The following is a 16350-nucleotide window of genomic DNA, read 5'->3' as shown; positions in this document are numbered from 1 at the left end:
TGTTGCCCGCAGCTATCATCATCATGTTTTGTATTATATCATTATGTTTATTTATTGTAGGTTTAATAACCATTGGTAGTAGCAGTAGTGACGCTAAGGTGAACTGTACTGACAGTTAGGAATATCTCGGACATTTGAATGAACCTGAATTAAGTGTATTCCTTCCGAACGACGATGCAACGTGAAACTTGCACCACGTTTTCCTGTGATTGTACATGTGGTAATGTTTTTGGTTTTCGCACCATTTTCTAAATTACCTAAAACATATATAAATATATATACATAAGTTTCCCTCTCTCGTCGTTGCTTGTATGAACCACCTGCGCGATGTAGCATGTTTGAGTGTTCCGTGGCGCGGTTTTGCAGTGGCGCCAGGTGCCAGTGCTGCGGCGCGTAGTTGTGTTGATTTGCGTTTCTGATTTTCGTCGTCTGCCTGTATGCGACCCTTATATTTTAACGTCATACCTATAAATGATCCTACATGTCTTTCGACGAGTGTCCTTTCGGCCGCATTCGTACTTCCTGGTGCGTTCGTATTGGCCGCGTCTTGGTAGCTGTGGTGAGGGAAGTGTGGCGATTCGCTAACTGCTGGGTTTTGCCTGCAGCTGCCTTTGCGTGGGGTGGCTTCTCCCGCTGGAAGTTATGCCAGGGGCAACCTAGAATCAGCCGGAATGGCTCCGCAGAAGCCCCCAAATGTGCTGATTTTCACTGATGAAGATGTCGGATCAAACCAGCCTCGTTTTCACGCCGTGAAGGAAACTTTGAGCATGTGCCTCAGCCCCGATAACTACGCCATTTATCCTCTGTCTGAGAACCAGGTCTGTACCTTATTACCCGTGTCAAGAACGTTCACAATAGGTAGCACGAAACTTCCTTTCTCGTCTCTGCACACGACTTTTGTTAGGTGATGCCGACGAACTTCTTTGTGTTCACATAGGGCAAAACGTAATATCACCCAGGCCAATGAGAAAACTGCTCTGCATTCTGACTGGTACTGTTTAATTAAAGAATTAGTCATGCTGTGTATGTAGAAATGCACCCGGAAATTATCTCTGAATGTGTAGTTTAAAATTTCGGATTATAACTAGTAGCTTTGACCACTATCTGTGTTTTGCCTAGTTGGTAAGTAAACTTTGCTTGCTGCTTAGCATCTTAGCTGCACACAAACTGACAGTGCGGTTATTATTGTAACAAGTCCTGCAAATGCGCAGCATGGTGAAATTTAGGTGTGCTTTTCTCTTGTCATTGTTTTGTCACTGCTAATTCTTTAATGTTCATCTTATTTGCAGGTCAAAACTACTCCTTGGTTGACCAACACTAAACTCCTTATTGTTGCATGCAGTGAAATGAGCAGCACAACAAGGCGCATCATTACTGAATATTTTCTACGTGGAGGGAATATTCTTGTCATGGCTGCAAAACTAGACTTGCCTGGTGTTAGGCCACTGGAACACATTTCAGGGCATCAAGACATTGCCAAAGTAACATATGACACTGCAGGAGAGATTGCCGTGCTGAGAGGTGATGTAGTTTACCAGTTTGACCCAGGTACAAGAGTTAAAACTTTGGCATGTGATCAGGACGGCACCGGCCTCCTATTTGAGCTGCGAGGGCGTGGCAGCAACGGATTAGCACTTCTATCTCAGGTAAAGGCTTTCATTTTGCTTCAATATATTGAATAATCTTTTAAACCTATTTTATGTGCAAAAAATACTGTCATGTTAAGGTAGAGAGAATAAACAATGAAAGATGCACTTGTTGCATGTTGTGCCAAACAAAAAACACATTGCCTTAGAGATGTCAGAATTGCCTTTTTTGTTTATTTGTTTTTCAATATGGTTAAAAAATTTTGCATCAGTTTCAAGAAAACACAATGCAGTTACATCACACTGTTTAAGTATGGGCGCTGATATTATTAAAGAAACATCTGCAAAGTCTGCTCTTGGTTTTTGTAGTATATGTAAATAAATGTTTGTGCAGGTCAGGTTAAAGAAATGGCGGGTGGAATTCGTACTATAGAGTCAACATACATTATGAACGGGGTGATGGTCACAGGTAAATATTTCCTAAATTTCATGCATTGGCATGATCAAGCAAAAAGGTTTAATGTTCCAGTTGTTCCTTTTATGCAACTGCCCTTTTATGTTGGGAGACAAGGTAAGCCCTAGGGGGTGCAAGCTTTTCTTAGAGAGTGCTGTGTTGGCACAATGATTGTACACAAAGTGCCTAAAAGGGTTAAACTTGTTTCAAATTGGGGGTCCATACCCACTTTCTTAGAAGAAAGCATGTAGGGAGTCGTACAAAATTATTTTGGAAATTAGTTGTGAAATGAAAGCAATGTCAAATTTGCTTTCCTACAAGCATCAAGAATAATTCATGCTTGTCCTATTAGCACCTACTTGTTAATGGTGCATCAAGGGACTGTGGCATTCAGCTGCTAAGCTCAAGGTAACAAGAGTGGACGTTTGGACTTGGCGGTGCTATATTCTAAAAGCAAGAAGAAAAAAAAAACAGAGTGGTGTTAGGGCCATCTGTTTCTTTTTTTTTTTTTCTCGCTCCTAGTTTTATCAAGGTTGCAGTCCAATTAAAAGCTGTGGCAGCAGCTTTCCAGTGAGAACAGAGTTGAACAGTGCCCACATGTTAAACTTCAGTGCATGTTAGAGGTCCCCAAGTGGTCTCGGTACTAATCCGAAGCCTTTGACATTGACATTGATTTTTTATTTATTTATGCGATTACCTCCAGCGCCACAAGGGCATTGTAGCAGGGGGGCACCACAGAGATACATTGGTACAGTAAGGACTGACTCGGGAAAGAAAATATACATAAACAGAAAGCTTAGATAATAAAGAAAAGACTAACATCAGCAGGAAAACAGAGGCAAAGGCAGCCGAGAAAACAGTTAAGCGAAAAGGAAAGTTATTGTAGTAGGCAAACCATAAACCAAGACACATGTGAAAAAATGGAACAGGGTAATATGCAGCTATGAAAAATTTAATAAGAAGAAAGATTTAAACTTGGAAAAGATTTAACATTGATTAATGCTCTTAAGGAGCCTATTCCATAGAGCTGAAGTGTGCGGGAAAAATGAATTACTGAAAACTTCAGTGCAGCAGCGCAATTCAAGGACTTTATATAATCATGATCGCATCGCTGAGAGACAAAGTGGGGAGGCAAAATGTACAGATTTTTGTCTATTCCGGTGACACCAGAGTATATATAGAAAAACAGTTGCAGTTTTGCAGTCATTCAACCATGCGTTAGTGATTTCCAGCCTAGATTTTCTTTATTTACTGAAACACTGCTGTGAAAGTCATAATTGCCAGAAACAAACCTGGGAGCATGGTTTTGAATTTGTTCGAGATTTTTAACAAGGTATGAGGTTTGAGGGTCCCACGCTTCACAAGCGTATTCAAGAATTGGACGTACATATGTAACATAAAGTTGTTCTTTTACATCAAAAGGGGCCTGATAAAAGTTACGTCTGATAAGGTTAAGTATTCTGGATGACTTTAAAGGGAGATATTCACTATGTTTATTCCACTTTAAGTTTTCTAAAAGAAAAGAAAGACGCCAAGATATTTATAATGCTGAACCATTTCAAGAGGAAGGCCATCCAAGTTGTACAGTGATCTTGCCGGCAGACGCTTTCGGGTAAATGACATGAACTGATATTTTGAACTGTTCAAGGACATGACCAATTTTTGGCACCATGCATGAATCCTGTTGAGGTCATTCTGTAAGTATTTCTTGGAAATTATACAGTCTACAACTTGTAATGAGGAAGGCAAGGTAAAAGCTGCAGATTAAGCAGCTTGACTGGACCCACTTCCCTGACCACTTGACAGCAATCAACAAAGCAGCTTAGTCGTACACATATATGCAAAGAATGGTAAACAAATAACATGAAGAAGCGTATTCAGAACATAAATACCAATTAAGAAAGAAACAGTGACTACCTATACACCGATTAATTACACATAAGCATTAACTCCTTGTTCGACATAACACAGAGGGAGTCTTCAGTTAACTTGCATTTGTTGAGTATGTGTAGCAAAAAATATTCACTGCAATTATAGCCATACTTAGTACATGTCCTTGGGACATACCAGTATTCGCTATGTCTTCTAAATTAATAGGTGTGTTTTTCTGTAAATTTGCGGCAGCTTTCATTTTCGGACAATGTTCATAAAGTTCTGCTTTAAAAGCAGATATGAGTTGGTAGTCGTAAAATACTGTTACTTCTAGAATGTTATAGCTGAGGAATAAACTAGCGGTTTGAGCATTATAATCAAAACCAGCAATTGCTGACAATCTGATTTTCTGAAATGAAACTTTTTAAGTACCTTTTGTGCACTTTACTCTATATTAACACTGCAGTGTCTCTCACAGACCAGTAGTTGTTGCTTTGGGACATAAAGCCCCCATCTGTAAATCAACCTTGCTGCGTTGTGTACTTTAGTATGCAGTTTTAATGGTGTTTATTGCTTTTTTTTTTCATAATTTCAGCATTCTGCTCCTTTTTTCAGATTCACCTGGAGTTTGATCCTGTATTCTTCAGTATATCTGAGGATGTGTTTGCAAAACTCAAGAAAGCAAATGAGAGCAGGATATCGATGTTGCGAAACATACTGTCCACATGCTTTCGCTTGAATTGCAGCATCAGTATCTCCCACAAGTTGTCAACAGGAAATGTGTTTGCAGCAGACAGGGTGAGCCAACGATGGAGGTTGAGAGTTTGCCTCAGTTTGGAGGATGTACTTATTTTGTGAAGATTTGGTTTTTAACTAAACGTCCTCCCCTACTTTATCTTTTCGTCCTTTTATGCAGGCGGCGCTTCTGGATTTTTTGTCTAGACCACAAACTACTTCTGGTGCATTTGTGGATGGCGGCATCACTTTTCACTATCTCACAGCAGACAATGCCGCATCGATGACACCTACAATTGACTGCTTGCCTGTGATCATCCCGTCTAGCGATCTATTCTTCAGCTGTCCCTCTTTCAACAGTGCAATTTACTTCACTGCATTGAGGACACACAGCTTGGGCCGACTAGCCCTTTTTGTTGAGAACGTAACTACCACAATGGCAGCTATAAAAGCGTGAGTTTAAATTTCTTATTTTCCAAGTGTACTACAGTTTTTTTCTTGTTGAACACACTTTTCATTTTTACATAGCAGCCTCCGTGGAGTTTTCACATTTGACATATTTCTGACCCTGCATGCCCATGAATGTACTTTTGAGAAATGTGGAATTATCAATGAAAGGACATGACACAGTATCCTTATTTTTCTGTTGAACGACAAAGTTGCTGATTACCAACATACTTTATGCAGAGGTGTTTGTTGTTACAGGGGCCCTGCACAACAATTTCTTAAAGTAAATAAACCCGCCCGGCCATTATGCCATCTCATGATCACCTCAGCCAAGTGTTTACAATTGCATATGCCTGAGAGCATCCAATCTTACTTCAAAGTTTGCATGTCTGCTCCTGAGGCCATTTGAATTCTCCAGCAATCTTGGGTAACAAGATTGTACGGTCACAAAGTAAATTGCCGGCTGTTGGACAGGCTTTGCTTAATTGATTCGGTTGCAATGAAATATCAAGCACCAGCTCATTAACAGGAGGTGTCACAGCAAGAAAACAGATTGAGAAAGCATTATAAAGGGGGGGGGGGGGGTAGCACAGTGGCAAAGAAAATGAACTGAGTGAGTATGGCTAGTGTGAATGTGGCTTAGCATAGTGATGAATCACTGGTAGGAGCATTGTTCACACTAATGAAGTTTCAGCCTCCTTTTTGCTCAGAATAATGAAGAAAAGAAAGCCTCAAAGGCATCAAAGGGCAACTTAAACAGGCCCTGCAACACTGCTTCAATACTGAAAACGCACTGGAGTTGGTATGATGCCTTGCAAAGGATATATTCCCAAAGAAATGTTTTATAAAAGAACCTAATAATAACTGATGTATATATAGAGCATAATATTTACTTTTACCATTCCTTTTCAACACAGCGTTCCCTCGTAGCTGGGATGCGGGACTGATAGCAGTCAACTGCATATTGCCCCTTTCTTACTTTTTCTTTCTGTGGGGCAATTACGATAACCTTTCAAGGTTGGCGTCTGACAAAGATGCCGGTGAGTGATAAAGGGCTGGCAACAGGACGGGCAGGACGCTTTAGCAATCCCTGCTTGCTAGAAGATTGGGGGGGGGGGGGGGTGCATGTGTGCACTGTAAGCTTTTCTCACTTGAGAGTAAACAATGATAATGAGCAATTGCCCCATGGCTAGCATGTATTTGAATGTTCATCGCAGTGTTTTCTGCAGATTGTCAACATTTTCTTACACTGTTGAAAAAGTGTTGCAGTGGCCTTTAAGCTCAATGTAAGATCACCGGTAATAAGATGCTTCACATGATTTCTCAGAGGACAGGGCATGTTGATGAGGCAGCTGTCATTATGTTTTAGGGGTTGTTTTTGAATAATAGTAAAGCAAAATTAGCAAGGTGCCTTTAAAATGTCTGTGCAACAAAATGTCTGTACAAGCAAAAAGAAAATTGCTTCCTTGCAGCCTCCTGCCATATACGAGCAGCATCTCGTTGCATCGGTTGACAACAGTGTGATGCAAGACGTGTTGTGGGGCAGCAAACATTTGCGCTGCTGTGAACAAGGCCAGAATTTGCTTAATTTAAAAAAACTTTATGACGGCATTTCTGCTGCTTCAAAGGATTACAAGACTGAAATCGGACCATGAAAATTACTTTACATTTCAACAAGGTAAAACCGATAACAAAGGATGCTTGCTGAGGAGAGATGGCACAGTGGCAAAAGATTAAACTTTTTCATAGTGTAAATGTGCTGAAAATTTAATTAGATTGCTCATTGTGGATTATTGAATGCCTGCCACTGCGGTTAATCATGGTTAGCAAATATTGTCCTCAGTTGCATATCTTTAATTATTGGAGATAATCATTGCTCAAACACCTCATATAGTAAGCATGCAAACTTTAGACTGTGCAATCCGCTGAAAATGGTGGCATGCTGCTGCACACACATCATCTCTTTAGAGAGCAGTAATTTTTTAAAAAATCAAGCTCACATTCATGTTCCAGCATTAAAAATCAGCAGCATATACTTTTTGATCAAAATCTAAAGTGTCAGTAGACATGTCTTGGCCAGTCTCATCCAAAAATGCTTTACTATCCTTGCTATTAAAATAGTGTCACCAGCAGCTGCTGTTCTGAGCTGCCTTGGCACATGATGCATCTACTGTTGTGGCAGGTTTTTAGGGACTGGACCAGAAATTTCAGAAGCAGTTGTGGGTTATGATGCGCAGAACAGTGACATTTGGTCAGTAACATATGTTTACTCTTTTTCTGTGCAGTTTACAATCTATCCATGGATCTATTGCTATTGCCACACGTCAGCTGAACGGAGTAGGCAAGTACTGTTTTAACATGGAAAGCTGTTACAAAACCAGTAAAGGTACAAAATCAGTGAAATTGGTTTTACTGAGGGTGTTAGGCTGATGAGCCCAGCATGCCTTTATGTCATCAGGAAAAAAAAACAAAAAAGAAAGAAATGGAGGGTGCGATAAAAATTGTTCATTTTTTTATTTTATTTGGTAATTTTTTATTATTATTTTTTTTTCCTTGTTCACATGCAGGAGTTGACTAGTCTATCTATCCTAACTTTGTAGGTGATCGATCCTAACTATGTAGGTGATCGTAAGGTTGGCTGGAAAGATTGCTCTTGTGAAGTGTTTGTTTGAGAGTGTTAGTCGAGGCATTTATTTTCACCATTTTGATAGAGGCAGACATCTCTTCTTACAAGGAGCTTGACTGAGAAATTTACAGCAGCGATTTCGTCCTAGCCCTAGAAGTATTCGAGGTCTACTCAAATCTAGATGGTAGGAGTACTCATCACTTAGTACACATCATGATGTGGCTCAATGGCTATGTCATTTCACTGCAAAGGACAAGATAGGTAATGGGTTTGACTCCCACCTTGGTAGCCACATTTTGACGAGGGCAAAATGTTAAAAACAGAAATTTTGGTTCATGTCCAAAGACCTCAGATAGTAAAAATCCACAGCACTTCTATAATAGAATAGAGATGTTAAGCCTATCAGCTGATAACATTGTTTCATTGTCAGCAAGTCTGCAAGACACTTCTCATCCACTTGCAGGCATGGTGCTGAATCAGTTAATGTAGTTGACCAATATGAAAGGGAATACTTATTCAGTATTCAAAGAGCATTTACAACAAAAGTAAATGCTCTTTCAAACCTTAGTTGTTGGCAGTTGCTGAGTAGTTCTTATGTTGAAGAATCGGACTTGTGGAGCTGCACTTATTTCGGGAAAAAAAACAATGCTAGCGGACAGTTTTGAATAAGGTGTTTCCTTTTTTGTATTGTTTCTGCTTCTATAAAGGTTCAGAATGTGCGAAAGTGTGTTAATTTGCATATTCTCAGCCTTTGAACAAACCTTGTGATAGAAAGTAATACTACTAAAGCAAGCAGGATGACGGAAAGTGTTTACATAGGTGCATACTCATGCGTTTCAGAATTGCCATTTGTCAGTCTTAAATTCCAGAAGTTTTCATGCAATGATTAGCTCTAATTAACGGTGATGTAGCTAACAAATGTGGTGAGTGTTCTGAGGTTTAAATTACTAGATATACTATGTAGTCCTCTCCCAGAAACTAGCCCAAGATATTTTTTAACTACTAGTCATAACATGTATAAGTTCTGCTTACAGAGCTTTTATACTGTATTTGAAGTGTATTTCACAAGGCCTAGAACCTGCTAAATTTTGTTATCACAAAAGTAGTGTTTCATGTTTACCCACTGTGCTTTTGACAGGGACAAGTGAAAGAACGCAGGACATGTATCACACACCTTGTGATGCACTTTTTGCCACATTAGAAATATATCTTGGAAAGCTAAGGTTCATTCCACATTGCTATTTATTTTATACAAATAGTTTCCTTGACATTATGCATAGAGTTACCATACTTAAATGAACATGGCCACATATAAGTGGCAGTCCAGACACATAATTCATTCACTATGGTCTGCTTTTAATTTTAAATGCAAGAGCCAGTCATATTTGGCAGTCCAAACTTTAGATAAATTAATGACAAAAGCACTGAGATGCATTGTACTGATATGGTTCATTAATAATCTAGCATTGATCTATGCCCATGCTATTCTTTGGTCATGAGTCATGACTAAGTTGAGATTTTAATATGGACAAGAGTTGCAAACTAGGTGGGCTGGCATGTCTGCATCTTGGCAAATAAACAGCACAGTGACGGATGACATCAAGAAAAAAATGAACAAAAATGAGTGCTTGTTGAGTGTTCTTGCAAACAGGAAACCTTGTTGGCTCCTTCAGTATGAATGCCTGTCGTTACATGCACTTGATGTTGTTTTTGTCATTGATTTTAAGAAAATACTGATGAAGCTATACTTAAACAGCAGCACCAATAAGTCTTGTCTGTGGTCTTGTAATCGCAGGTCGAGGAGGCAATGCCTGGCTTGGCCCTGCTGGCTGTGCCATGTTCACTGTGTGCCTGCAGTTGCCACTGCATTCACCTCTGGGCCAAAGAAGCCCTTTTGTCCAGCATCTTGCTGCCCTGGCTATGGCCAAAGCTGTTCGTAGCACACAGGGCTATGAGGTACTGCATCAGTGGGGAATTGCCCTGCTGACTGACTTGTCATACATTCGACTTGCAGATTCTTGTGTGCGAAACAAAGTTTTGTTTGAATTGAAAATTTACATGTGCAAATTAAAAGTGCAGCATGTCGTCACTTATCAGTTTATTTATGTCCACTGCAGGAAGGTCTCTCCAAGTAATCTTCACTTAACCCTGTCTTGCATCAACTGACTCCATCCTATGCTTGCAAATTTCCTAATCTCATCACACCACCAAAGACTTTGCTTCTCTTGGTACCCATTCTGTTGCTTTTAGTAAATGACCACTTATCTGCTCTACACACTACATGGCCTGCCCAATGGCACTTATTCCTATTGATCTCAACTAGAATATCAACTACATGTGCTTGCTCTATAATCCATGCTATTGTCATCCAGTCTCTTGATGTTATTTATGCCTATCATCATCTATTTCATTGCCCATTGCAGAGTGCCCAGCTTCCTCTGAAGTTTCTTTAATATACCGTATTTACCCAATCCTAACGCGACCCCAAATCTAACACGCACCCAATTTTCATGGGTTTAAAGTACGGAAATAAAAATGCACTTGATGTGACATGCTCCTGATTTATAACAGGAATATGCAGTGCACACCCAATGTTCGCAATCAGAAAAAAAAAAATGACGTGCAGAATTCACCTTCACAGAAGGCAATCTTTTAATGAGCTTTCATAATGAAAGTGGCGTGCCGTCATCACCATTTGCATTTTATTGGCCACAGATACCAAATGCACAGGGGTGGTAGTCTCGAGCAATCACGTTTTGATATTTTTTTCATATTTTTGGTAACTGTGCATTGGACTTGTCGATTTAGGCGGCCGAAAGTGTTCGTAGCACAGTGCCTGAAACGCTGGTGGTCATATATATGCCAACGCATCCAGTGCCGAGTCGCAAGCCGTCTCACGAAAGTGATAGTATGTCCGGGAGTCTTCGACCGAATATACCGCTCCAGATCTTAGTCGAGCATGTCCAGCTTAAAAGGTGCACCACAAAAGGTGGAACTAATTCTTTTACAGACAGTTGTATCATTTGTATTTCACAAACACCATTGCCATCTCATAATTCACGACATGGCAGTGCCTGAGCAAGGGAAAAGGGAGTACATAAATAGGAAGGAAAGGAGGAGAGGAAGAATTGGACAACGTAGTTCACTGGTGCATGTATGCATGCTGCCTTTCAGAGGTGATTTTGCCACTGCATTCTTGATCTGTCACTCACTATAGCTTCAGAAACAAATTTTAAAGATGAAACCTTAGGTATAGATGTTGACGTTGTAGCACTGTTAAGAGTTCAGCCCAAAAAATTTTAATGTTGACTTTGTAGTGACTTGCAATGAAGCTCAAGACACTGCTTTGACCAGCTAACTTCATGCCCATCTGTTTATAGATTCTAGTGTGTACTCGCTCATGCTAATTTCTGATAAATATATGAATTTGCAAGACAAACGAGATGTTAATATTGAGCAAACAGAAGTGCCACGCACTGGAATTAGTACGTGAGAGCAGCGTGAGCAAAGGCCCACACATAGGTGCAGGAGTGTTCAACACTTCATTAAAAACAGCTTTGTTGAACAGAGTGCACATGGCACTGTGAAGCAGTGACCTACACGACTTTGCTTTCTCGGCCTGAGTGGTGGAATGAATTGCTGATATAAAATGGGAGCTTTCTCTAGATAACCAGGTAAAGGACGCCGAGTGAATCCTGTAAACAAAAAGCATCATTCTGAAGCGAATTGCAAGGCTAAAAAATGTAAGACTGCAATGCCAAGGAAACTGCTGAGGAGTGAGATGTAGAATGTACAATGTGAAGCGAATGCTGATGATTGAGACGAACAGGCTCCATTCGATAGCTTGCATGGACTGTTCATTTGTGACAGTGTTTTCCACATAATACAAGATGATTAATTAACCCTTTCAGGGTCATTGACGTAAATATATATGGCGCCGCGAACAAGTCCAAAATGGTCTATGCTGTATATTTACGGCACCATCTGTACGGTTAAAAAGCGCACCGATTTCCTAACTTTTTCTTTCCTGGCATGTGCTGCCACTATGTGGGAATACAGGGAATTTTTTTCTAGTGCCTCCGTCTTGGTTTTCGTTGCATGGTTTGCTCCGGCGAGTCTATATACTACCGCTTGTGCATTGGCGCATGCATGGACAGGCAGCGGTTAGTTTGGGTTTTGTTCGACAAGTGATTTCGGCTTCTTGCGCTCACAAAACTGATGGCTATCCCGTTACTAATCGCTCACAAGTTGACCGCCTGTTACTCACTCGTTTATTGCTCATAAGGGTGCGCATACGAAGGATGCCGCCGTGCATGCGTTTCCTTTTTTTTTTTTTTTCTGGAGACTCTCGAGAACTAATTGCCTCTGGTTGGCAGTAAGATGAAGATTAGGGGAAGTTTGTCACACGTTTTGCTTTTTTTGACGGGCGCACAGCTACACAGTTTTCTTGAGTGCGCTGACCTACGCAGTTTGATTACGTTATGGATGTAAATATTAATGTAATAGCAGGAACATTTGAACTTGCGAAATATTCTCGTGTGTGTATTTTCTAAGCCTTGAACTATGTTGCATAACAATGCATCAAAGTTTTAATTCTTATAAGTTTATTTCCTTTTTTTATTGTTGTTATTCATGAATAAACAGTACGTATTTAACAATGCAAAATATTTTTTTCTCACTTTACGGTCGAGCTAGAAAAATTACGGAAATTTTTTTTTTTCGAAATAGTTCCCTCTGAAAAAAAATTGGCCCTGGGCGGTCACATATGGTGAAAAAATTGACCCTGAAAAGGTTAACTAGCAGTTTTCAGCGCGTAGCGCAGTCAAGTACTCTCACTGGTTAACAGCTGGCTGAAATGCAGGTGTGCCATCAGTCTAAAGCAGGCAAGCGCTAGCAGTACTGCCATCTTAAGAAATAGAGGAGCATTAATGTAATGTGGCGTTGGGCTGCTGAGCACGAGGTCGCGGGATCGAATCCCGGCCACGGCGGCCGCATTTCGATGGGGGTGAAATGCGAAAAACACCTGTGTGCTTAGGTTTAGGTGCACGTTAAAGAACCCCAGGTGGTCGAAATTTCCGGAGTCCTCCATTACGGCGTGCCTCATAATCAGAAAGTGGTTTTGGCACGTAAAACCCCATAATTTAATTTTAAATAATGTAATGCAAGGTTGCCTGATTTTAGGGCGAGCAGGTGATAAAGGAGTGGCTAGTACGTACTGCTCTCGTGTGCTCCCAGTTTTATGAAGCTACTCCCACTCTACTGAGCTATTAACGGACTATTTGACTGCTGCTTTTGGTGGACAGCTGGAGAGCATCAGTGCTGACAGAAGAATTTTTAGAACACTTGAAACGTAGAAGTGTTTCTGTTTTTCCTGTGGATTTTGATGTAACATAGGTAAAATAGCAAGGTTGTCAATACTTGATAGATGAAACTACTAACATTATAGATGCGCTTATAACTGCTACATGCTTTCTTTTCAGATGGTAAATATCAGAGTGAAGTGGCCAAACGACATTTACTATGGGTCCCATGTGAAAATAGGAGGCGTCTTGGTCTCATCAACGGTTAACAAGGATGCCATTACTTGCTTTATAGGTAAATTCAATATTCATTAGTAAAAATGTTGGTTATGAAGAGTTTTCCCCTAACTACTTACGCTGTGTGCAGTTATAGGAACTGTTACAGTAGAACCTTGATGACATGACTCTGATCCAAAACAAAATTGGAACAGCAAAGAAATGTGTGCTATTGTTGATATGTGTTAAACACTTGTGGGATAAGAAGGCTGTGGTGACCATGCTTGAATCTCCCTCACCGTGTCAAATCATTGCCGTCTCAGCTTCATTTTCAGTTTTAGAAACAAAAATTAGCTGTAGAGTGTGAGGTAGGGCAAGTAGAATGTCAAATCAGTGTCATGCTGTTCACCAAAAACTGTCAAGTCACAAGGGCAGTATATTGTCATGGAGCAGCCGTGTGTATTCACACTGATAAGGTTGTTTTATTCTCACACTTTGCCATAGATACATAGAGGAACAGGTTCCTTATAGCTCAAAATTCTGTGGGACCCAAACGGGGAAAACGAAAGTAAATTATAACTTTATGTTGCGTCTCATTTGCCTAGTCGTCATTAATCAAGAGGGTTCTTGACTTTTCCATTGACTTGCATCAGTAGGTGTAAGCCTAGGCTTTGTAACCTGTAATGAGAACTGCAATGACATTTGCAAAGAATGCTGGAATTGTTAGCAGGAGTGAGGTCAGAGCAAACGTCAAGTCTTTTCTGTTTTCGATCAACGTTCAGTAGTCTAACCATTAGTATTGATGCATCATCTCACTAGCATCAGTGGTATGACAATGGTCCTTTCAGGTAATTTGACAGGCTTTCTTGGTGATTGTGAATGTTAGGATTGGCACATTGCAAGCTGTGATGCAGTAAAGATGAATTATACAAGGTGTTTTGTTACGGCACAAAAAAATATTAAATTGGAACACGAACACTACACATATGAGAAGCTCGGTCAAATACAAGGGGTTATAAAATAAAGCTTGTCAGACTTCACAATTTCTCTGGCAAAGGCTGAAACTTGCGGTACTGGTGGTGCCCATTGCGATAGAACTATCTTTGGTGAAGTGATGCCTGACATGGAAGGAAAGGATGGCAGAATGGGCACAAAAAGTAGATAGTGCCAGGCTTGGCAGACGGCAGCAGGCAGCAAACTTGAATGGATGATGGCAGCGGTCTCGATCGTGACGGCAGCAAACTCATACCGCTCCGACATCGCGCTTCTGGCGATGAGCCGAGGCACTCTCCGTCCTGTAGACGTGCATGCTCGGTCTTCAGAACAGTGCACTTAGATGCGGGTTCGGCTGTCCCTGCGGACCTAGGCACGCCCACCTGGTACGGTGGCATTTGAACAATCTTGTCCGACTGCTATTCACTTGTGCTGCCACAAGCAATTTTTTCTTGCACTGCACGAGATCTTCACTTCCTGTTTTGTCGCCCTCGTGTTAGTGTCAGCTGCTCCGTTATCTGCTATCTTTTCTGCCTAGCATTCTGCTATGTACTTCGTCACCATGATCTCTGGTGTTGTACTAGTCACCTGTGGACTAGAGCATTTGTCATCATTAATTGAATTTCTGTGCCTAAAACCTGGAAAACCACTCAACAGTTTGAGGACAACATGTGGCTTCTACCCCAAAGGCCATCTTCAACATTTCATAACATTCTGCTGTAGCAGTATTTATTAACTTGTAACAGAACTTGAGGCAATTGCATTGTTCAGAAAACTCCACCATGATGATATTTGTCAAGGAAGAGAGGTGCACCTCTATGTAGGAGCTAGGGTACCGCCATCGTCTATGTGCTCACGATGCTGGCTTTCAGCACACTAACCCATCGTACCTCAGGTACAGTACCCCTTGCTGTAGGTGTGCTAAAAGTCTTGCAGCAACACATTTAGTCTGGAAACTTAACTGTCTAGACCTCGTACTTTAGCCCCACAAAGTAACCCTGTTCTTGGCACATTATAGCTGAAACTGGCTGCTGCGCATATAAAATCCAACTTTACTTACCGTATAAACTGTAATATAGGTCGGCCTGAAGTATAGGTCGAACCCTGACTTTAACTTGGCCAGACGATGACTCCAGTATACTGAAGACCACTATATAAGATGAGTGGCAAGTTTCGCTGTTCTTTTTCAGGGGAAAGTCTAGGCCTATATTCTGGTTTATACGGTACTTTAAGGGTGGGTGTAAAGTTTTTTGGAAAGATTTACTTATCTGGAATTGCAAAGATCACAGGGTCGTGTATTTTGGAACCATTTTAAAATGAAGGCTTGTCAAACTATGTTGGGACATGCTAATGTTCGATAAAAAGTCCGTGATAGAGCAGTATTGTTCACTTTTCCATCTTCTTTAGTGCACTTTCTCAGTTCTCTGATTCTGCTCTTCTCTCCTTAATTTTTTCCCCAGGCTGTGGCATGAACGTTTCAAACAGCCAACCAACTCTATGCATCAATGACATTGCAAAAGTAGTGTCCTGTAAATTTAATACGCAGCAAGTGGTTTGCCCGCTGACACCTGAAGAAGTTATTGCTAAGGTGTTAAATGAAATAGAGTTTTTGGTGGCAACATTCCAAAGTGGAGGGAGCAGCATGGTATTACAAGAGTACTACAAGTACTGGCTCCATGGGTGAGTACCATATCACTTTCAGAGACCAACTCCAAACAAGTGGTATCCTAAAGTTACTTATTTGTCTTGGATTATGCCCTCAAGCATACCTTTCTCTGATATGAAGGAAGCATGATGCGTGTGGTGGCACTACCTTGTGTCAGGATAAAATTAATGCACTTTAGCTTCAGCGCTTTATCTCATGTAAGGTGATGTTTCTTTGTCCATCTCTCAGTTGAGTTGCTTTTGCATTATGCAGTGCAGTCTGTATGCTTTATTTTTCTGCTTCTGACAGCTTGGCTTGTACAATGCATGCCATTGCTATTTTTATGCCAAGATTCAGTGCCATTTGTGTGCTTCAGGCACTGTGCTCAGAAAGAAATCAGATACTTAAGATCACCACTTAGTTAGCACTTATGAATTTAAAGCTATAATAGGTAGGGGCGGAGAGTTTCCAGTGCT

At 40.7% G+C, this 16350-nt stretch overlaps 1 protein-coding gene across 3 annotated transcripts in view; it reads left to right on the top strand.

The window, feature by feature from the left end:
- Hcs (holocarboxylase synthetase-like protein) overlaps positions 1 to 16350 on the top strand; it is a 39564-nt gene that overhangs the window by 15751 nt on the left and 7463 nt on the right. The window contains exons 1-9 of one of the 3 annotated variants that reach the window (XM_055061785.2): positions 71 to 220; positions 606 to 818; positions 1290 to 1646; positions 4528 to 4710; positions 4829 to 5100; positions 7380 to 7435; positions 9516 to 9676; positions 13201 to 13315; positions 15690 to 15909. In XM_055061785.2, the coding sequence (XP_054917760.1) occupies positions 672 to 818; positions 1290 to 1646; positions 4528 to 4710; positions 4829 to 5100; positions 7380 to 7435; positions 9516 to 9676; positions 13201 to 13315; positions 15690 to 15909 (1511 nt within the window). In that variant the 5' untranslated portion in view covers positions 71 to 220; positions 606 to 671. Of the gene's footprint in view, positions 1 to 70; positions 221 to 348; positions 526 to 605; positions 819 to 1289; positions 1647 to 4527; positions 4711 to 4828; positions 5101 to 7379; positions 7436 to 9515; positions 9677 to 13200; positions 13316 to 15689; positions 15910 to 16350 lie in introns of those variants that run through there. The other 2 variants (XM_050192195.3, XM_055061786.2) reach the window with 2 other exon arrangements.

This window comes from Dermacentor andersoni, chromosome 1 (genome assembly GCF_023375885.2).
Source record: "Dermacentor andersoni chromosome 1, qqDerAnde1_hic_scaffold, whole genome shotgun sequence".
In the NCBI taxonomy this organism is placed as follows: Eukaryota; Metazoa; Arthropoda; class Arachnida; order Ixodida; family Ixodidae; genus Dermacentor; species Dermacentor andersoni.
Note: the sequence above shows the minus strand (reverse complement) of the source record. Positions and strands in the feature narration are given on the sequence as shown.